The 23834-nt window shown below is 37.3% G+C and overlaps 2 protein-coding genes across 2 annotated transcripts; both read left to right on the forward strand.

Annotated features, from left to right (window-relative positions):
* Window positions 1-997: 997 nt before the first annotated feature.
* Window positions 998-1936, forward strand: LOC102414748 (olfactory receptor 6C74). The gene has a single exon (XM_025282434.3). It carries the CDS (start codon window positions 998-1000, stop codon window positions 1934-1936), a length of 939 nt encoding a protein of 312 aa, XP_025138219.2.
* Window positions 1937-12984: 11048 nt separating this feature from the next.
* Window positions 12985-13923, forward strand: LOC102400934 (olfactory receptor 6C74-like). Its single transcript, XM_006051074.4, has one exon. It carries the CDS (start codon window positions 12985-12987, stop codon window positions 13921-13923), a length of 939 nt encoding a protein of 312 aa, XP_006051136.3.
* Window positions 13924-23834: the final 9911 nt, after the last annotated feature.

The following is a 23834-nucleotide window of genomic DNA, read 5'->3' on the forward strand; positions in this document are numbered from 1 at the left end:
ATGTATTGAACCAGAAAGAAATGAGGTTAGGGGTGAATAAAAAAGAAGTGGCTCCCATGGCAAGAGGGGGAGACACATGGAGCAGTGATGCACCAGGCATGTCTAGATAATATTTTATTGTTTTAAATACCTTATTCTAGAACCTTGCTCATTACTTCAGATATTTAGTAAAGTGTGCTATATAACACACTCCATGCAGGAAGATATACTTTGTCTCTGCTTGAGTGAATATCAGAAAAAAGAGCACAGCCAGAGTGAGTAAGATGAAAGTAAATTTAAATAAATTTAAATCTTCACGTAGAGTGGGAAAAAGCAGAATTAAAAGTGGTCATGAGGATTTAAATACTGAAGTTTATAGAAGTTTGGTAAAAGTAATTCCCACTTTATATAGGCTAGGAATACTTAGGTCAAGTTATGTTAATTTTTAAAGGTGAAAATTTCACCTCAGGTGAAATCTGACTTCCAGAATTATAAAGTTTACCTTAAACTGTAATAAACACAAAAAGAGATGTTTGGCAGAGTAGAATTAATCATCTTCCTGTAAATTGAAGATAATGACATTTAACCTTTCTTAAGTAAATGGCTTTCTGAAGATCTTTGGAGGCTCTGTGTAGCTTTAGAATCTGTGACCCAAGAAGATAGTTCCATCACTTTGTATTTTCATCCATATAAACATAAATGATTCTTTTAATAATGAAAGAAGAAGAAAGTTATGTAAATAATTTAATGTATACTAAATTGATTGGAAACTTTGAAAATACAGAATATACAAGTTAAGATACTATTATTTTCTCTTTGTTTCTATTTTTATATGATTATCAATGTACTATGTTTTCCTTTGGGAACACATGAATTTATGACACTTGAGGAAACAAACAAAAAAACCTCATGAATTGCACTCAGTGAAATTTTGAATAAAGATTATATGAGTACATTTTTATGGGCTGTTATTCCTTTTTGATTCTTCTTTCTTACTTTTTTTAAATAGAAGTCAGCGATGAGAAACCGCACAACAGTAACAACCTTTATTCTTCTTGGACTAAGCAATGATCCACAATTACAGGTGGTTATTTTTCTTCTCCTTTTTTTCACTTACTTAATGAGCGTCACTGGAAATCTAATCATCATCATCCTTACCCTGCTAGATTCACACCTCAAGACACCCATGTATTTCTTTCTTCGAAATTTCTCATTTTTAGAAATCTCATTCACAACTGTCTGCATCCCCAAATTTCTTGTCAGTATGGCAACAGGTGATAAGACCATTTCTTACAACAATTGTGCAGCACAGCTGTTTTTTACTATTCTCTTGGGTGCAACCGAATTTTTTCTTCTGGCTGCCATGTCCTATGACCGCTACGTGGCCATCTGCAAACCCCTGCATTACATGACCATCATGAGTGACAGAGTGTGCAACGTACTGGTCTTTGCGTCATGGTTGGCTGGTTTCATAATAATTTTTCCACCACTCCTCGTGGGTCTCCAGCTTGATTTCTGTGCAGCCAACACTGTAGATCATTTCGTCTGTGATGTATCTCCTATATTACAACTCTCTTGCACAGACACAGATAAAGTAGAAATAATGATGCTTCTCTCAGCCATTTTAACTCTCCTGGTTACTCTGGTGTTAGTGATTTTCTCCTACACAAACATCATTAGGACTATTCTGAAGATACCTTCTTCTCAAAAGAGGAGGAAAGCCTTTTCCACATGTTCTTCTCACATGGTTGTTGTGTCCATTTCTTATGGAAGTTGCATCTTCATGTATGTGAAACCCTCTGCCAAGCAAAGAGTGTCTTTAAATAAAGGGATAGCTCTGCTCAGTACTTCTGTTGCCCCCATGTTGAATCCTTTTATTTATACACTGAGAAACAGACAAGTGAAATATGCTTTTAAGCTCATGATCAAAAATATTGAGGCTTTCTTAATGAAGTGAACAACATTAGTGACATTCTTGAGTTTATAAGTAAAATAAATCAAGAAGTGTGAAGTGTGTTGTACATCTCTTCTATGTTTGTGTTTTACATAATATTACTATCTTACATGACTTACAATGTTCATTGTGACTTGCCTAAAAATCCCAGTCTAACTTTCACTTCTATTTTCTCTTCGTGCTCAGATCACATATACATTTCTTAATATGATCATATTAATTTGCATTTTGGTTTGGTGACTGTTGATTTCCTTTAAAAATTCCCACAGAGGAAGATAAAGTGAGACTTCAATTTTCCATGTTCCTTTCCACCGTTCAGAAATTTAGAGATTCAATTTGGTGTATATTCTATGCAGAGTTTAGTACCCCACCTGGATTTGATCACCTGATCAGCTTTTCTGTAGTGGATTCCAAGTTTGAATTCTGAATAGAAATTTGGAACAAACCAATTTAATGCATTTCTTAAACTACACACACTGATAGTTTCAAATTTTCAACCAGGCTTGGACTACTGGTATATGTTTAGAAACATATTGCAGAAAATCTAGAGATTTTATGGCATTACTGCCTTGCGATAACCAGATAAATTATTGCTAACATTAACTAATTATTTACAATGGCCAGGTTTGTGAAACGTACTAGCCTGCATCTTGAAAACAACATAAGACATGTATTATCATACTCACTTATGAATAACAATCTCTAGCCTATTTAAAGCTTAACTAACTTGCTGGATTAGAATAATTAATATTGTGAAAGTGACCATAGTACCCAGATTCAATGATTCCCTATTAAAATAGATCAGTTTTCATTCCAGTCCCAAACAAGGGCAATGCCAAAGAGTGTTTAAGCTACTACACAATCACACTCATTTCACATCCTAGCATGTAATGCTCAAAACCCTTCAAGCTAGGTTTCAACAGTAGGTGAACTGAGAAGTTCCATATGTACAGGTTGGATTTAGAAAAGGCAGAGGAACCAGAGACCAAATTGCCAACAGCCATTGGATCATAGAAAAAGCAATGGAATTTCAGAAAGACATCTCCTTCATTGAATATGCTAAAGCCTTTGACTGTGTGGATCACAACAAAAATTCTGAAAAGGGATGGGAATATCAGACGACCTTACCTGCCTCCTGAAAAACCTGTACTCAGGTCAAGAAGCAATAGTTAGAACTAGGCATGGAGCAACCAACTGGTTCAAAATCAGGAAAGGAGTACATCAAGGCCGTATATTGTCACCCTGCTTATTTAACTATTATGCAGAGTTCATCATGCGAATGATGGGCTGAATGAATCACAAGCTGGAATCAAGATTGCCAGAAGAAATATCAATAACCTCAGATATGCAGATAATATCACCCTTATGGCAGAAAGTGAAGAAGAACTAAAGAGCCTCTTGATGAAGGTGAAAGAAGAGAGTGAAAAGCTGGCTTAAAGCTCAACATTCAAAACACTAATATCATGTCATTGGGTCCCATCACTTCATTGCAAATAGATGGGGAAAACAATGGAAACAGTGAGAGACTATTTTCTTGCACTCCAAAATCATTGAGGATGGTGACTGCAGCCATCAAGTTAAAAGACGCTTATTCCTTGGAAGAAAAGCTATGAAAACCCAGACAGTGTATTAAAATGCAAAGACATCATTTTGCTGACAAAGGTCCATCTAATCAAAGCTATGGTTTTTCCAGTAGCATGTACGGATGTGAGAGTTGGACCATAAAGAATGCTGAGCACTAAAGAACTGATGTTTTCAAACTGTGTAGTGGAGAAGACTCTTGAGAGACCCTCGGACAGCAAGACCAAACCAGTCAATCTTAAAGGAAATCAACCCTGAATATTCTTTGGAAGGACTGATGCTGAAGTTGAAGTTCCAATACTTTGGCCACTTGATGCCAAGCATTGGAAAAGACCCTGATGCTGGGAAAGACTGAGGGCACAGGGAGAAAGGGGCAGCAGAGGGTAAGTTGGTTGGATGGCATCATCAACTCAATGGACATGAGTTTGAGCAAACTCCGGGAGATAATGAAGGACAGAAACCTGGCTTGCTGCAATCCATGGGGTCATGAAGAGTTGAACATGACTGAGCAATTGAAAGACAGAATCAAAATATCCATATTTTTCACAGAACTAGGACAAATAATCTTAACATTTATATGGACCCAAAACAGACCCATAATTGCAAAATGATCCTGAGAAAAAGATCAAAGCTGGGAGTATAACTCTTCCATATTTCAGACAATACTTCAAAGCCACAGTGATGAAAACAATGTGCTATGGACACAAAAACAGACACATAGATCAATAGAACAGAATAAAGAGCCCAGAAATACACTAACTCATCTATGGGCAGTTAGTTGACAACAAAAGAAGGAAGAGGGCTTCTCAGATAACACTGGTGGTAAAAGACTTGCTTGCCAATGCAGGAGACATAAGAGATATGAGTTCTATCCTGGGGTTGGGAAGTTCCCCTGGACGAGGGCATGACAACCCACTCCAGTATTCTTGCCTGGAGAATTCCACGGACAGAGGAGCCTGGTGGACTACAGTCTGTGGAGTCACAAAGAGTTGGGTGTGACTGAAGTGACTTAGACTGCAGGCACGCATGCACAAAGGAAGGAAGAAGGTACAATGGAGAAATGACCATCTCTTCATTAAGTTTTGAATATCCATTCACCCATGATGGTCATACCTTGGTGGTGGCAAATTATGCTGTAGTTTACATGGGGGCCCTTATATCCTTTTGAATAAGAGTTAATTTTCTTCAGATAAATGCCAAGAAGTGGAATTTCTAGATCATATAGTAGTTCCATTTTTAATTTCGTTGTGAACTTTATAGTATTTCCCGTAGTGGCTACATTATTTACATTCCCACCAATAATTCACAATTGTTCTTTCTCCACATCACTTATTAGTTTTTGTCTTTTTTATAATAGTCACTCTAAAATGTGTGAATTGATATCTCATTGCAGTATTAGTTTGCATTTCTCCAATGATCACAATTTTGAGTTATCTTTTCATGTGTCAGTTGTCCATCTGCATGCCTTTTTGGAAAAATGTCTATTCAGCATTTCCACATATTTTGCCAATATTTCAAGTTAGGGATCAGTTGGTTGCATCTACACTATTTTGGTTCTGTATACTAATCTCTGTCAAGTGTTCAGCTCTTCAGAGAAACTGCAATTTGACCACATTTATTGGGCAAACTGATGAGCAAAAGTCAGATTTCATCTCTCTCATCTCTTCCTGATCCCTGGGACCTAGTTAAAGGATGTAGTCACTGAATCCAACTGTTCCAAGAAGGGAGTTATCTCCTTTCATTTCTTCTTGGTAGTGATCAGAATAAGGGTACTGGGGATAGAGAGATACACATATCTACTTGGAAACCCAAGATTCCATCTAGATTATTATTCTTGGGAATGATGTTTTGCTTTCCCCTAACTACATCCCCTAGTCAGTCTGATTGGCACAACATCCATTTGGCAACATCTTCACAGGGAAGGACCTTATGGATTTGCACTTAATTCTGGTCCAGTTTAGTTCAGATCAGTGGCTCAGTCATGTCTGACTGTTTGCAACCCCATGGACTACAGCATGCCAGATCTCCCTGTCCATCACCAACTCCCAGAGTTTACTCAAACTCATGTGCATTGAGTCAGTAATGCCATCCAAAAATCTCTTCCTTTGTTGTCCCCTTCTTCTCCTGCCTTCAGTCTTTCCCAGCATCAGGGTCTTTTCAAATGAGTCAGTTCTTCAGATCAAAAGGCCAAAGTATTGGAGTTTCAGTTTCAGCCTCAGTCCTTCCAATGAATATTCAGGACTGATTTCCTTTACAATGAACTGGTTGGATCTCCTTGCAGTCCAAGGGACTCTCAAGAGTCTTCTCCAACACTACAGTTCAAAAGCATCAATTCTTCCGTGCTCAGCCTTCTTTATAGTCCAACTCTCACATCCATATATGACTACTGGAAAAACCATAACTTTGACTGGACAGACTTTGTTGGCAAAATAATGTCTCTGTTTTTTAATATGCTGTCTAGGTTGGTCATAACTTTTCCAAGGAGCAAGTGTCTTTTAATTTCATGACTGCAGTCACCATCTGCAGTGATTGTGCAGTCCCAACAAATAAAGTCTGTCACTGTTTCCAATGTTTCCCCATCTATTTGCCATGAATTGATGGGACCAGATGCCATGATCTTAGTTTTCTGAATGTTGAGTTTTAAGCCAGTTTTTTCACTCTCCTATTTCACTTTCATCAAGAGGCTCTTTAGTTCTTCACTTTCTGCCATAAGGGTGGTGTCATCTGCATATCTGAAATTATTGATATTTCTCCCCAGTCTTGATTCCAGCTTGTGCTTCATCCAGCCCATTGTTTCTCGTGATGTACTCTGCATATAAGTTGAATAAGCAGGGTGACAATATACAGTCTTTGACGTGCTCCTTTCCCTATTTGGAACCAGTCTGTTGTTGCATGTTCAGTTCTGCCTGTTGCTTCCAGACCTCCATCAGATTTCTCAAGAGGCAGGTCAGGTGGTCTGTTATTCCCATCTCTTTCAGAATTTTCCACAGTTTGTTGTGATCCACACAATCAAAAGTTGGCAAAGTCAATAAAGCAGAATTAGATATTTTTCTGGAACTCTCTTTCTTTTTCAATGATCCGGTAGATATTTGTAATTTGATCTCTAGTTCTTCTGCCTTTTCTAAATCCAGCTTGAACATCTGAAAATTCACAGTTCACATATTGCTGAAGTCTGGCTTGGAGAATTTTGAGCATTAATTTACTAATATATGAGATCAGTGCAATTCTGTGGTAGTTTGAACATTCTTTGCATTGCCTTTCTTTGGGATTGGAATGAAAACTGACCTTTTCCAATTCTGGTTAAGTTTCATTAAAAGGGGCTTGTCATTTAGTCACTTGACTCTTCTGAAAAAAAGCCTGAGTGTGAATAGGTGATGTTGGAAACACTGATGAAATTATACTAACTGAAAAGGAGCACCAATTTTTCTGGAAGTGCAGGGACAGAATAACCTAGCATTTAGTGAGAAAATACCTTCAGTTCAGTTCAGTTCAGTTCGGTCACTCAGTCATGTCTGACTCTTTGTGACCCCATGAATTGCAGCACTCCAGGCCTCCCTGTCCATCACCAACTCCCGGAGTTCACTCAAACTCATGTCCATCGAGTTGGTGATGCCATCCAGCCATCTCATCCTCTGCCGTCCCCTTCTCCTGCCCCCAATCCCTCCCAGCATCAGGGTCTTTTCCCATAAGTCAACTCTTCACATGAGGTGGCCAAAGTATTGGAGTTTCAGCTTTAGCATCATTCCTTCCAAAGAAATCCCAGGGCTGATCTTCTTTAGAATGGACTGGTTGGATCTCCTTGCAGTCCATAGGACTCTCAAGAGTCCTCTCCAACACTGCAGTTCAAAAGCATCAATTCTTCAGCACTCAGCTTTCTTCACAGTCCAACTCTCACATCCATACATAACTACTGGAAAAACCATAGCCTTGACTAGACAGACCTTTGTTGGGAAAGTAATGTCTCTGCTTTTGAATACCTTAGACCTTGGCAAGCATGAGTTGGGACAAACATTTATGATCTTTCTTCAGTAAGAACTATCCCTGGAGCCTCTATCCAGAAGAAAAACACTCCACTGGCAGATCTCTTGAACAGTTGCAAACAAGTTTACATGACAGTTGGTTCTGCAATCCTCACTCAGAAAGGTTATCAAGATAAAAGACACAATAGGGGATGTCACTAGCAGCACCCCAACCCCATCCTAAGGTGAATATTTCTGGATGCTTTTCCCACCCCTACTCTCAGCCAGTGAGTAAGGGTGAAAAATACCACATGTTTGATGGCATGAACAAATAGGACAGATTGGATTGATTTGGGATTAAATTGGATTAAATTAAATAGGACAGACTGAATTAAAACATTCCATCCAAAACCAAGTTTCAGTATGGGATCCCTGAGGCTTACCAGCCAAGTGGAAGGCTATGCTGGTATAATAAAATTTTAATCTGGGTGCTTCTTGCAGCAAAATTGTAAACACTTTCTTTCTAAGAAACCTCATGTGCACTTGGGTTTGTATTTCTTGTGTGAAGACTGAGCATTGGGCTGACTCTTCTGAAATATTTGTGACTTGCACCTTAGGAGTGAGAGAAAAGTCCTCCAGTTTAATTAGAGAGCTCACCAGAATGATGTACTTAGGAGAAATTTCAACAGAAGTCAAAATGCTTTAGAAATGAGGGGTGGCTTAATTTGTATATATGTCTGTACCTCTTGTGGTCAGTCTTATCCTGGACTGCCTTCTCAAGAATGTTTTACATCTTTGGCAGGTTTTTCATTTCCTTCAGAAAATTAAAGACATTGCCTTCTAATTGGATAAGTTTAGGCAGATTTTCCCTTTGAAAAGTTGAGAATTAACTAACCTTGGGGTTCCTCTAAGGTTATTGTTGATAGAGGAGCATATTGTAAACAACATCCACTAGGGGTTTTCATGGAATTTAGAGGAAAAGGGGAAATGTGAGAACATGAAGCTCTTGCTTTCACCTATGTAGTGAATAATAAAATTTCCATCTCTGTGGCAGTAGGCTCTGATCTTTTGTCCATATTTGTGAAGTAGTGATAGGCTAACCTGTTTGCCTCTTAAGTGGAATAAAACTTCATGCCGTTCTTAGATTTGTATAATATCCTAGATTTGGTAGAATATGAGAAAGATAAATATCATAGTCGTTTAAAAATTGTTTATTTTTATCTCATTTAAATATTCAGGCTGATATGCTAAAAACTCTTCATTAAGTCATTGTGTTTCTATGCTGATGTAGGCTATGATCCACTCTGGAACCTGGGTGTGTTCTGTCTTGTTGATTCACCATTCCTACTGAGATTTCGAATACTCATGGCTCAGAATACTTCCATCCCACTGCATTAGAACAGTGGGGGCAGGGGGGGAGAAAGAGGAGAACTAAGCCCTTCTATCAAAGGATATGCCTGAAAGTTGCACAAAGTATCTCCATTTACATCTTTTGAATAGAATTTAGTCAAATGACCACAACAAGTTGCAAGAAAGGCTAGCTACATGTACATATAGATGAATATTCTATTTATAGTAAAGAAATGGAGAATTCTCAGTTACTGTGAACTATTAATTTGTGTTCTACTAGACAATACCACAGACACTATTTGGAAAACAAGAAAGAACAACTTTTCTTTAGGCATGCCTGAATTGTTAATAATTATGCATTTAGCCTAAGATACAATGTTTTCTATAACAAGCTATGTTCTCCATCTAATATTCTTACTATTTATTACTAATTAAAATAAAATAATCTTTTTTATTTCTCCTTTCAAATCTTTATCTTTGTATCTGGGATTTCAAAACAGGAATGTGTAGAAGGGCAATAATATATTAAACAAATTATACTTAATTCTTTGAAGATACATTAAAAGCAGTTATATCTATATCTATATATTAAATTATTTAGTGCCTAGAGAGAACACTTTATAATATACAAATTTGTTGTCCATTGGGAAATAGTGTTCATGAATCTCATCCTCCTGAGAATTCTCCATCATCTTTAGATATTATATTTCGGGGCACAGAAGGCATAAACACTACATGTGGTCAAGAGTTTATTAATTTGTATGGCACTCTGGGTAGTACATAGAAAAGTATTAAGTATATAATGGGGACTTTAAAGTAGTAGCCTAAAAACTGTGTTAAAAGATCTAATCAAATTGTTTCAAACTTTGCAATATATGTAATAAACTATAATCACAGATTATGAAGTGGAGTGAAATGCATTTGGAGAGGAATGAAATATCAGTACCCTGTTCCGCATGATGACAAAAACTAAATATTGAGGCAAAGATATGTCACATGAATCAATATGCATATATGTCTTCTGTAAAGAAGATGTTGGTATTTTAAATGTTTTGGCAGAATGATTTAGGACTCAACATATGAAAAGACTGGGTATGTTTTAAAATGTAAAGATAATATTTTCTTTTGTGTACGTATGTGTGTGTATATGTATATACACATTAGTTCTATGTTACCTTATTTTTGTTAACCTTTTAAATTTTGATTTAGGGAAAAACAGTGAAAGAAGTGTAATGCTACATAACAAAAATTTAGTCTTGAAGTTCTTTTGTGTGTGTGTGTGTGTGTCTGTAATTTAGCTGATATTCACAATATCTAACACAGCTAACCCTAACAGTGTTCATAGACCTTTTTTCTAACGGTTTGTAATGTAAATTTTTTATAGTCTGTTGGGGAATCGTTGCTGTGATATGATTGGTGAAGCTGGACAAAGGAATGATGTAACATGATAAAATTCTTATAAGATTATTTAGATATATGCATTCTACAATTGTTGCCATTATGATAAATGGTGTAAATGAGAAAAAAAAATTATAGCAGATTGCCGCACAATTTTCTGGATGTTCAAATAATGTCCAAGAAAAATGTCATCTCTTTTCATTCATAAATTTGTATATATTAATATACATTAATATATATGGTTAACCATACATTAATATGTATGGTTTTGATACATGAATTTGAGCAAATACACTGTATTCTGGCTTCTAATTATTCGTAAAAATGTTTTACTACTAAGAGGACAGCTTTAGAGAGAACACATTTTCAATTAATCTTCATGTCCACTTTTACTGGCTGTGCAAACCTGAATAATCTGTCTCACTCAGTATATGCCAGTGAGAGGAATAGTTGTAAATAGACAATATTTCTTTAATTGCACATTACCCAGACACTTAATATCCTTACAATAGGGACATATGCATCTCTTAATATTTGTGTCACCCTATTATGTGATTCATTATGTATTAAAATTTACCAGTTAATCGTCTTTTTTAGACTATGCTACTCTCAAAATTGTTCATGTTTTCAGTCTGTATTTTAGATAGAGAACAAAAAGGTAAGTATAAGGAATATAAGCAGATGGAGAGAAATTTCAGTCATAAAAATTTCCTCCTTTAATATTTACATATTTTAACCTTACTTTAACTTTTCCTTCAAACTCACTACCCTATCCCTGAAAACCTTTTCTTACCTCTCTTGATTTACTTAGAGTTTTACCATTATGTTTATATTTCTCTTCTCTTAACTTCCTCCACTTCATACAATCTCATGATGCCATATTTATATTTCTCTCTTTGCCTCTGTATCCCTTCTCCTTATTTTTCACTTTATTCTACCTATCCATTCTCAGAATCATAACCTGCAGAGGAAAACTGCAATTTCTCAATACACACATTGACTTTACAGACTGTACTTGCAGATTTTGTTTTAGTATACAAAATGGGAAGGATAGGTTACATCAGAGACTAAGGAGATGGAAATACTATAAAGAACAAACAATAAGACTTTAAAAACATTCTATTTATTTAGCTAGTTATTTTTGGCTGGGCTTCCCTGGTGGCTTACATGGTAATGCAGGAGACCTGGGTTGGATCGCTGGGTTGGGAAGATCCCCTGGAGAAAGGAATGGCAACCCACTCCAGTATTCTTGCCTGGAGAATCCCATGGTCAGAGGAACCTGGCAGCCAGTCCATGGGGTCGCAAAGAGTCGGACACAACTGAGCAACTAACACGTGCACATTTTTGGCTACTCTGGGTCTTCGTTGCTGTGCGGGCTTTCTCTAGTTCCTGGAAGTGTGGTCTACTCTGTATAGTTGTAGTGTACGGGCTTTTCATTGGAGTGGCTTCTCTTGTTGCAGAGCACAGGCTTTAGAGTGCAGGCTCAGTAGTTGTGATGCAAGAGCCTACTCACTGTGCAGCATATGAGATTCTCTTGAACCCGAAGTCGAACTGGTGTCCCCTTCATTGCATGGCGAACTCTCAAACACTGGGCCACCAGAGAAACCCAAGAACAGAAAATAAGACTATTTCCAATGCCCCATATTAATTTATATGAAATCGGATCAGGTTAGCTATGAAGATAAATGAGTCTAAAATCAGGCATTTGAGTTTGGTTAATTGAGTAAAATGGAAAAGATGTACCTCTGCTGCTGCCGCTAAGTCGCTTCAGTCGTGTCCGACTCTGTGCGACCCCATAGACGGCAGCTTACCAGACTCCCCCATCCCTGGGATTCTCCAGGCAACAACACTGGAGTGGATTGCCATTTCCTTCTCCAAAGCATGAAAATGAAAAGTGGAAGTGAAGTCGCTCAGTCGTGTCCGACTCTTCGAGATCCCATGGACTGTAGCCCACCAGGCTCCTCCATCCATGGGATTTACCAGGCAAAAGTACTGCAGTGGGGTGCCATTGCCTTCCCCTAGCTCTGTTTATTGAGGATGAATAGTGTGTGTGTGTATGAAACCCGGGCTTCAATGATAGATATAATTTTGGTTCTAGTCTGAGAACTTAATTGAACAGGAAATGGCACATATCCAAACTCTTGGATAATATAAAGAGAGAAAAAGCATTATACTTTAAAAGTTCTTTGTATCCCTGATTGACTTACATAAAAACTATCAACAATTACTAGTGTTATATAGATGATTCTCTAAAAGAACTGCAAGCTGAACCTTTAATTAATCTATCCAGATATTTTGCACATGTATCTATTACTATTTCTGAAAAAAAAAAAAAAAAACACTTTTAAAACATGAATGAGCATTGTTTTGCTGTACAAGAAAATTTGCTTTGCTGCTGCGGCTGCTAAGTCACTTCAGTCATGTCCGACTCTGTGTGACCACATAGACGGTAGCACACCAGGCTTCTCCATCCCTGGGATTCTCCAGGCAAGAACACTGGAGTGGGTTGCCATTCCCTTCTCCAATGCATGAAAGTGAAAAGTGAAAGTGAAGTCGCTCAGTCATGTCCCACTCTTAGTGACCCCATGGACTGCAGCCTACCAGGCTCCTCCGTCCATGGGATTCTCCAGTAAGAGTACCGGAGTGGGTTGCCATTACGTAACTTTACCTTAAATAATGATTATTTCTCTTATGTCTCCCTTGGGTTCATTTTTTTTTTTTCTTTTTCTTCTATTCGGACAGAGCAATTGTCAGAAAACTGGAATGGGAAATCATACAAGGGTGGTAATGTTTATTCTAGCAGGTTTAACAAGTAACCCACAAATGAAAATCATTTTATTTATCTTCCTACTACTCACCTACGTGCTAAGCATCACTTGCAATCTGATTATCATCACGCTCACCCTGGTAGATACTCACCTGAAGACCCCCATGTACTTTTTCCTTCGAAATTTTGCCTTTTTAGAAATTTCATATACTACTACATGCACCCCTAAATTGCTGGTTATGATGGCAACAGGAGACAAAACCATTTCCTATAACAGTTGTGTGAGTCAAGTGTTTTTTGCCATTCTTCTTGGAGCGTCTGAATTTTACTTACTGGCAGCAATGTCCTATGACCGCTATGTTGCCATCTGTAAGCCCTTGCATTACACAACCATCATGAACGGTAAAATCTGCATGCAGCTTGTCCTCAGTTGTTGGATTGCTGGATTCTTTGTCATCTTTCCACCACTCCTCTATGGCCTAAACCTTGACTTCTGTGCCTCCAACGTTGTTGATCATTTCTATTGCGACTCCACTCCCCTCCTACAAATCTCCTGCTCAGATACAAAGTTAATCGAGATGATGGGATTCATCTCAGCTCTGGTGACACTGGTGATCACATTGGTAATGGTGATCATATCATATACCTGTATTGCCTTGACCATTCTAAGAATTCCCTCAGCTAGTCACAGGAGAAAGGCTTTTTCAACGTGTTCCTCTCACATGATTGTGATATCCCTTTCTTATGGCAGCTGCATCTTTATGTATGTTAAACCTTCAGTCAAACAAAGAATATCTTTTTCCAAAGGAATTTCAGTGCTCAACACCTCTGTTGCTCCACTTTTGAATCCTTTTATTTATACCTTAAGGAACCAACAAGTGAAGAAAGCCTTCATGAATACGATACATAGAGTTGTTTCTTTCTCAAAGGAATGAATACGATTTGCACTATACATAAAGAAGATAAACAAAAGGGCATCAATTAACAACAGCATATCCAATGTAGTTCTAATACACATTTCCTCTGCTTTTCCTCTCATTTTTACAACATTAATCTGTATTTAAAGCTTTATTTTTACACAAATTTTGTGCTAGAATTTTAATTTTATTTATATTCTTCTATAGAGATTTATTTTGAATCTCACCTTCTTTGTACATGTGAAAGAAACTGAGACACATTTTTAATTTGTTTCTTTATCTCTCAGTTCTAGTTAGTCAAGCCTAAAAGTATCCTTACATTTTAAGTATATTTAAAGCAGCTTGTGATGCCATGTTATTACTATATTTTAGTTGTTATCACTTAATACCTACTTAAAACTAATATCCATTTATATTTTTCATACTACTAATTTATTAATGCATATTCTATTTAAAATAATTGAAAATTAAAACATAATATAATGTTCACATTCATGTTTTAAATGTTTATTAAAATATGATTATTGTTTTAATACATTCTTTAGAAATTGGTTCTTTATAAGAAAGTATATTTGAATACTATCTTATGAGCAAAATAAATGATAGGCAAGAAGAAAACTACATATAATATGTAACTGACCAGACAATTTTATACGTTTATTTAAAAACCATAAAATGAACTATATTTTAAAGGCTATTTGGGTCTTAAACATAATTGTAGGGAAAATGTATATTTAAACAAATTATTACATTTTTGGTGATAATTTAAGTATCATTTTTATCCATTTTGTGAAAGTAGAGCTAAGGACTCTGAAGCATTATTAAACTTTTAGAAATTTTAAGATCACAAAAGTTGAAGAACATACATATATACATTTTGAGACAATCTAATTAAAATAAGACTTAACACTCTCTAAATTCCTGACTAATTTTGATTATGTTATGTGCTAATTGGGAGGAATGTCCTTTGAAAACATAAGTTCAAGTTAAACCACTACTTTATCATTGAGCTATTCTGAAATATTATATATATTTTAAAGTTCTATCATCTACACTGTATTTAACATAGAGCATGTACTGAAACTCTTGATAAGGATGCAGCAGTTTTAAACTAAAATGTCCCAATTCCTATTTCTTTCTGTACCAAGGTAGATTAAAGTTACATCATCTGTCATCTTCATTATTTCAGTTTGTCTATGAAATATCAATTTGATTATTTCTAATCATGCTGGTACCATCACCTCGGAATCCTGAATCCTCAGAGAATTTTCTACTACTTTTTGTTTGTTTTTGATTAAAATAGATCTCTAACAGAACTTTTAAATAGAAGTACAACTTACTTCTTAAAAAGACTTCCATGTGAAATGCTAAACTACTTTATCCTTAATTTATCCTATCCTATCCTTATCCTAAAAGCATTTATTCTTAAATGCTTTCACCTTTTCATCTCTACTGAAGTAGGCTAAACAACAAATATGGTATTAGAGATAAGAACTCTGTTTATTGACTACTCCATAAATGACAGAAACTGGTAGGTGTTTTATGTAAATCATATAATTTTGGAAACAATAGTGTGATATAAAATTTATTATCATTATGCATAAGAGCAAATGATAGCTCAGTGAAGCTACTAGAAAGAAAAATCAAGAAGACAATCCTATTAATAATTGCATCAAAAAGAATAAATTGCTCAAGAAGAAATTTAACCAGTGTTGTGAAATATTTCTATTCTGAAGTATAAAACATTGATGAAAGGCATTGAGTATGATGCAGATATATGGAAAGATATCCTGGGTTTACAGATTAAAAGAATTATGTTTTTAATATATCCATACTACCCAAAGTTATCTATAGATTTAATGAAATCCCTGTTAAGATTCCTATGACATTTTTCACAAAATTAGAACAAATAATCCTAAAATTTTATGGAATCACAATAGATCCCAAAGAGTCAATGAAATTTTCAGAAAAAAAGAACAGTGCTGGAGATCTCACATTCATTTACTTCAGACCATATTATAAAGTTACAGTCATCAAATCAGTCTGGTCTGCAAAAAAAAAAAAAAAAAAAAAGACACAGAGATCAATGGAACAGAATAGAAAGCCCAGAAACAGTGCATGATGCCTAAGTAACTTCAGTCATGTCCAACTCTTTGTGACCCTATGGACTGTAGGCCACCAGGCTCCTCTGTCCATGAGATTCTCCAGGTAAGAATACTGGGCTGTGTTGCCATTCCTTAGCAAACAACTCAATTAAAAATTGGACAGAGGGCTTGAATAGACATTTATTTTTCCCCCCAAAGAAGACATACAGATGGCCACAGGCACATGAAAAGGTGCTCTACATCCCTGATCATCAAGAAAAAGCCAATCAAAACCACAATGAGATACCATATCAAACCTATCAGCATGACTATCATCAAAAAGACAGTAAATAATATGTGTTGGTGAGAATGTGGGGGAAAGGCAGCCCTGGTGCACTGTTGATGTGAATTTAAATTTATGCAGCCATTGTGGAGAACATCATGGTGATTACTCAAAAATTAAGAATAGAACTATCATACAATCCAGCCATTCCACTCCTAAATATTTATCTAAAGAAAGCAAAAACACTAATTTGAAAAAAAAATAGATGCACCCCAATGTCCATAGTAGCATTATTTATAGTAGCCAACATATGGAAGTAACCTAAAGTCCATCAAGAGATGAATGGATAAGGAAGAAGGGGTCCCTGTATATAGGCAATTGAGTATTACTCAACCACGAAATGAAATGAAATTTTGTCATTTGTGGAAACATGATGAAGCTGAAGGGTATTATACTTAAAGAAGTAAGTCAGACAGAGAAAGACAAATGTCAAATGTTTCACTTATATGTGGAATCAAAAATAAAACAAATTTAACAGAACAGAAAGAGACTGACAGATACAGAGAAGAAACTAGGGGTTACCAAAGGGAAGAGGAGTTGGTGGAAGGTTAAAATAGGTGAAGGGGATTAAAAGATATGCAGTGATATTTTTAAAACAAATTACTTAGGGAGATGAAAATGTCAGAGTAGGAAGATGCTGAGCTCACCTCCCCCAATGAATACATTGAAAACACATCTACCTATGGAACAATTCTCACTGAAAACAAAATGGAGACTGCCAGAAAGATTGTTATACAACTAAAGGTGTAAAGAAAGATCCCCTCAGAGTCAGGTAGGAAAGAAAAAGAAGCAATCAGGTAGGGAACTTCACCCTTAGGAGGGGACACTGAAGAGGGAAGAGGTTACATAGACTCAGAAGTCCTCTCTGGGGAGTGAGCAGTTTGAACCACATATCCACCACAGTCCTAAAGTCTAACACTGGGAAAACAAGTTTCCTTGGCTGACTTGAAAACCCATGGAGCTGGCAGCAGGGCTCTGGGAAACTTATACTCTGTGAAGAGCACATATATTTGCTTGCTCCTGAAACAAGGTGGAAGAAGCAGATTGAGACTACCTGGGACTATGGTCATTTTCCCATACTGGCCACATGTGTGCCCTGGCCAATGTCAAGTGTTCACTTCAGCCCCTCTTGCTGTATGGCACAGCTCCCAACTAGGGCAAGGGGATAAAGTCAATTTAGATGTGGCACTACATCTGAACAAGGTAGGGGTGGCCTTTGCTGGTGGTACTCATAGAGGTAGCATATCAGGTCCAGTCTTGAATACTAGTGTGCCAGAGCCCCCCAAGAACACACCCTGGCCTGCAACAGGTGCCCATTCTGGCCCCTCTTACTCCAGCTCTAGCCCCTTCTGGATAAAGGTGTTGATGATGAGAGGCAGGGAGAGCACACACTTACAGGAACAGGAAACCAGATATAACCTGACCCTCAGTGGTTCTTCTTCAGCACCAAGGGACAGTCCATATCCCTGATGGGGCTGTGTTGGCCTCTGACCATAGAAAAAGCCCCAGCTTACATCTGGCTCTGATTCTAGCCCCTTCATCTCCAACTGCCATCCCCCCAAGTTGATAGCCACCAGCACAGTCCAGGGGAAACAGGATTTGTTCTCACTTCTGATCCAGATCCCTGACCAAAGTCACTAGGCACACACAGACTGTCTATTGATACACCCACACAAGACAGCCTTCAAGACAGGGATAGATATGACTGTTTCACCGGATTTCACATGTATACCTGTGGCGGATTCATTTTGATATTTGGCAAAACTAATACAATTATGTAAAGTTTAAAAATAAAATAAAATTAAAAAAAAAAGAAATTTAAGCAAAAAGAAGATGGAGTAATTTGTTTCAAACCAAACAAAAGAAATTTGAACAACTAGTGAAATGAAAATAAATAATTCAACATAAACGGTTCAAAATATTAGTAATGAAAATGTTAACTGAACTAGGGGAAGCAATAGATGAACAGAGTGATAATTTTTACAAGGAACTAGAAAATATGAAAAAAGAAAACTATCAGAGCTGGCTATTGTTCAGTTGCTCAGTCGTGTCCAACTTTTTGGACTGCAGCATGCCAAGCTTCCCTGTTCTTCATTGTCTCCTGGAGTTTGCTCAGACTCATGCCCATTGAGTCGGTGATAACATCTAATCATCTCATCCTCTGTCATCCCCTTCTCCTCCTGCCTTCAATCTTTCCCAGCATCAGGCTTTTTGCCAATCAATCCGCTCTTCACATCAGGTGCCCAAAGTATTGGAGCTTCAACTTCAGCATCAGTCCTTCCAATGACTATTCAGGACTGATTTCCTTTAGGGTTGACAGGTTTGAGCTCCTTGCTGACTAAGGGATTCTCAAGAATCTTCTCCAGCAACATAGTTTGAAAGCATCAGTTCTTTGGCATTCTGCCTTCTTTATGATTCAGCACTCACATGCATACATGACTACTGGAAAAATTACAGCTTGACTATATGGATTTTTGTTAGCAAAGTGATGTCTCTGTCTAGGTTTCTCATAGCTTCTCTTCCAAGGAGCGAGTGTCCTTTAATTTAATGGCTGCACTCACCTTCTGCAGTGATTTTGGAGCCCAAGACAATAGTCTGTTACTGCTTCCACTTTTTCCCTATCTATTTGCCATGAAGTGATGGGACTCAATGCCATAATCTTAGTTTTTTGAATGTTGAGTTTTAAGCCGGCTTTTTCACTCTCTTCTTTCACTTTCATCAAGAGGCTCTTTAGTTCCTCTTTGCTTTCTGCCATTAAAGTGGTATCATCTGCATATCTGAAGTTGCTGATATTTCTCCTGGAAATCTTGATTCCAGCTTGTGAGACATCCAGTGTGGCATTTCATATGATGTACTCTGCATATAAGTTTAAAAAGCAGAGTGATAATATACGGCCTTGGCATACTCCTTTTTGAATTTTGAACCAGTCCATTGTTCCAAGTCCAGTTCTAAATGTTTCTTCTTGAACTGCATACAGGAGGCAGGCATTCCATTCCAGGGGTCTGGTATTCCATCTTAAAGAATTTTCTACAGTTTGTTGTGATCCACACAGGCAAAGGCTTTAGCATAGTCAATGAAGCAAAAATCGATGTCTTTCTGGAATTGTCTTATTTTTTCTACGATCCAGTGTATGCTGGCAATTTAATCCCTGGTTCCTCTGCCTTTTCTAAATCCAGCTTGCACATCTGGAATTCTCAGTTCAAGTGCTGTTGAAGCCTTTTTTGAAGAATTTTGTACATAGTCTTGCTAGCATGTGAAATAAATGCAATTTTAAGGTAGTTTAAACATTGGTAATGCTTTTCTTTGGGATTGGAATGAAAAATCACCTTTTACAGTCCTGTGACCACTGCTGAATTTCCCAAATTTGCTGGTATAATAAATGCAGCACTTTAACAGCACCATCTTTTAGGACTTGAAATAGCTCAGCTGGAATCCCATCACCTCTACTAGCTTTGCTTGTAGTAATGCTTCCTAAGGCCCACTTGAGCCATGCACAGGATGTCTGGCTTTAAGTGAATGACCACATGATCATGGTTATTTGAGTCATTAAGCACTTTTTTTGTACAGTTCTTCTGTATATTCTTGCTACCTCTTGTTAATATCTTCTGCTTCTGTTAGGTCTTTGAGCATTTTTTGTCCTTTATTGTGCCTACCTTTGCATGAAATGTTCCCTTGATATCTCCAATTTTCTTAAAGAGATCTCTAGTCTTTCACATTCTATAGTTTTCCTCTATTTCTTTGCATTGTTCACTTAAGAAGGCTTTATTATATCCCCTTGCTATTCTTTGGAACTCTGCATTCAGTTGGGTATATCTTTCCCTTTGCCTTTCACTTCTCTTCTTTGCTCAGCTATTTGTAAGGCCTCCTCAGACAACTATTTTGCCTTCTTCCATTTCTGTTTCTTGGGGATGGTTTTGTTCACCGCCTCCTTTACAATGTCATGAACCTCTATCCATAGGTCGTCAGGCACCCTAACAGGTATAACCCCTTGAATCTGTTCATCACTTCCATTGTGTAATCATAAGAGATTTGATTTAGGTCATACTTGAATGACCTAGTGGTTTCCCCTACCATATTCAGTTTAAATCTGAACATTGTAATAATTGATGATCTGAGCCACAGTCAGCTCCAGGTCTTGTTTTTGCTGACTATATAGAGCCTCTCCATCTTTGGCTGCAAAGAATATAATCAATCTGATTTCGGTATTAAACATCTGGTGATGTTCATGTGTAGAGTCGTCTTTTGAGTTGTTGGAAGAGGGTGTTTGATATAACCAGTGTGTTCCCTTGGCAAAGCTCTGTTAGCCTTTACCCTGCTTCATTTTGTACTCCAAGGCCAAACCTGCCTGTAAGGATTAAAGACATACATATCTGTTAATTATAATCATAAAATAAAGGATCGTGAGAGAAGACACATGGGCATAGTAAACAAGTTAAACAAATATGAAATATCAGTCCAAGTAAACAGGTTTTGAAAATATATATTTTATATAGTATGAGAAAAATAGCATAGCATGTAAAGCAAAAAATAATTTATTTCTATCTTTAATAATTATGCTGTGAAAGGTTATTGCTAAGCCATGAAAGATGCTGGGATTCTTGGCTGCCAGAGGAGAGTAATTCAATCCAGGGCCAGCGATAAGGCTTGATTGCTCAGAGCTTTTGTGTAATCAATTTTTATTAAAGTATAAAAGAGATAGAGAAAGCTTCTGACATAGATATCAGAATCAGGCAGAAAGAGTGCCCCCCTGCTTGTCTTTAGCAGAAAGTTATGGTGATGGACAGGGAGGCCTGGCATGCTGCAATTCAAGGGGTTGCAAAGAGTCGGACATGACTGAGTGACTGAACTGAACTGAACTATATACCTACTAGCAGGCTGCTAATTAGAGAAAGGAAATACCTCAAAACTCAGATAGAGGCAATAGGCCTCTCACCCACAACATGCATTTTGAGACAAAATTGGCTCAAGGTGAGTCATCCTGGGCCATAAAATGATTGACATGAATCTTGAAGAAAGGCAGGTTTCCAAGCAAATACATCGTCTTATTAACATAGATTAGGAGAATAATTGTATGAGTAAAGCATACTGGTTTGTTAAGCCATTATCAGTTCTAGTCTTAGTTGAAACAGACTTGAAGAAACATATTTCAGTTAAGTTCAGTTCAATTGCTCAATTGTGTCCGACTCTTTGCAACCCCATAAATGTAGCACACCAGTTGTCCTTGTCCATCACCAACTCCTGGAGATTACTCAAACTCATGTCCATTGAGTCGGTGATGCCGTCCAATCATTTCATCCTCTGTTGTCCCCTTCTCCTCTTACCTTCAATCTTTCCCAGCATCAGGGTCTTTTCAAATGTGTCAGCCCTTTGCATCAGTTGGCCAAAATATTGGAGTTTCAGCTTCAGCATCAGTCCTTCCAATGAATATTCAGGACTGATTTCCTTTAGGATGGACTGGTTGGATCTCCTTGCAGTCCAAGGGTCTCTCAAGAGTTTTCTCCAACACCACAGTTCAAAAGCATCAATTCTTTGGCACTCAGCTTTCTTTACAGTCCAATTCTCACATCCCTACATGACTACTGGAAAAACCATAGCCTTGACTAGATGGACCTTCGTTGGCAAAGTAATGTCTCTTTTTTAATATGCCATCTAGGTTGGTCATAACTTTTCTTCCAAGGAGTAAGTGTCTTTCAATTTCATGGCTGCAGTCATCATCTGCAGTGATTTTGGAGCTGCAAAATAAATAAATAAATAAATAAATAAATAAAGTCTGCCACTTTTTACTGTTTCTCCATCTATTTGTCCTGAACTGAGGGACCAGATGCCATGATCTTTGTTTTCTGAATGTTGAGCTTTAACCCAACTTTTTCACTCTGCTCTTTCACTTTCATCAAGAGGCTCTTTATTTCCTTTTCAGTTTCTGCCATAAGGGTGGTGTCATCTGCCTATCTGAGGTTAATGATATATCTCCTGGCAATCTTGATTCCAGCTTGTGCTTCCTCCAGCTAGCATTTCTCATGAGTACTCTGCATATAAGTTAAATAAGCAGGGTGACAATATACAGCCTTGATGTACTCCTTTCCTGATTTGGAACCAGTCTGTTGTTCCATGTCCAGTTCTAATTGTTGCTTCCTGACCTGCATACAGATTTTTCAAGAGCCTAGTCAGGTGGTCTGGTGTCTAGGGTAAATACCTAGTTCATTAACATAGCTTAAGAAAAACATTTCCATAAGGAAAACTCATTGGTTAGCTCAAGGTTTGAGAAAAGTTAAGTTCAGGTGGAACCAGGTGTCATCATTGCAACAGAGAATTTTTTATAAATCTCTTTTTAATTTTGTATCAATTCAGTTCAGTTCAGTCGCTCAGTTGTGTCTGACTCTTTGCGACCTCATGAATCGCAGCACGCCAGGCCTCCCTGTCCATCACCAACTCCCAGAGTTCACTCAAACGCATGGCCATTGAGTTGGTGATGCCATCCAGCCATCTCATCCTCTGTCGTCCCCTTCTCCTCCTGCCCCAATCCCTCCCAGCATCAGAGTCTTTTCCAATGAGTCAAGTCTTTGCATGAGCTGGCCAAAGTACTGGAGTGAGAAGGGGAAAAAAATCTGGCACTTGTAGTTTGTTTCATCCTTTTGCTTAAGAAAGATATAAAAAAGGTCTTGACACTTGCAGCCTATTTTCTCCGGTCCCTAGCCTTCCTGCCTGTTACCCTCTCAGCTGGTATGCTAAAACTCCTTCATAATGTGATTCTGTCTTTATGTTGGTATGGTCTACAGTCCTGTCAGGAACCTATGTGTATTCTATCTTGTTTATTCATCATTTCTACTATAATTGATCATAGCCATGTCTCCAAACAACTTGCCATCACATCTGCATTTCAGCAGTAAGGGGGATCAAGAGGAAGAGGAATGAAAATTCCATTTTTCAGAGTATGACCCCTGAAAGTTGCACAGGTATCTCCATTTACATCCTTTGGACAGAATTTTGGCACACGGCTGCAACATGTTGCATGATTGGCCAGGTATAGACATACATAAAGGGTTTAAAACTGTAGAAGTGGAGAATACTTAGTTATTATGAACCTTTCGTTGAAGATCAAATAAAAAATATCACAAAGACTATTTGGAGAAAACAGTTTTCGAAAAAGAAACTGAGGTAATATGGGACATGAAATGTTAGGTGTGTCTGGAGAATTAATGATACTGCATTTATACTGAGGTATAATGTTTCCTGGACAGGCTAATCATCTTATATTGTTACTTCTTGTTATCAACATAAGCAATCTTTTCTGTTCCTGCTTCCAGATCCTACCTATGTGTTTGGGATTTCAAAACATGAGTTTGTGGAAGAAAAATTCTTTTTTTTTTTTTTTTGGAAGAAAAATTCTTATTGGAGATACCTATACTGAAGTGACTTAGCAGCAGCAGCAGCATAACGAGATCTCTGGGGACATAGTTAAATATATATAAATATTTTTAACAGTAAAATTATATATTAAATAT

This window comes from Bubalus bubalis, chromosome 4 (assembly GCF_019923935.1).
Source record: "Bubalus bubalis isolate 160015118507 breed Murrah chromosome 4, NDDB_SH_1, whole genome shotgun sequence".
NCBI lineage: Eukaryota > Metazoa > Chordata > Mammalia > Artiodactyla > Bovidae > Bubalus > Bubalus bubalis.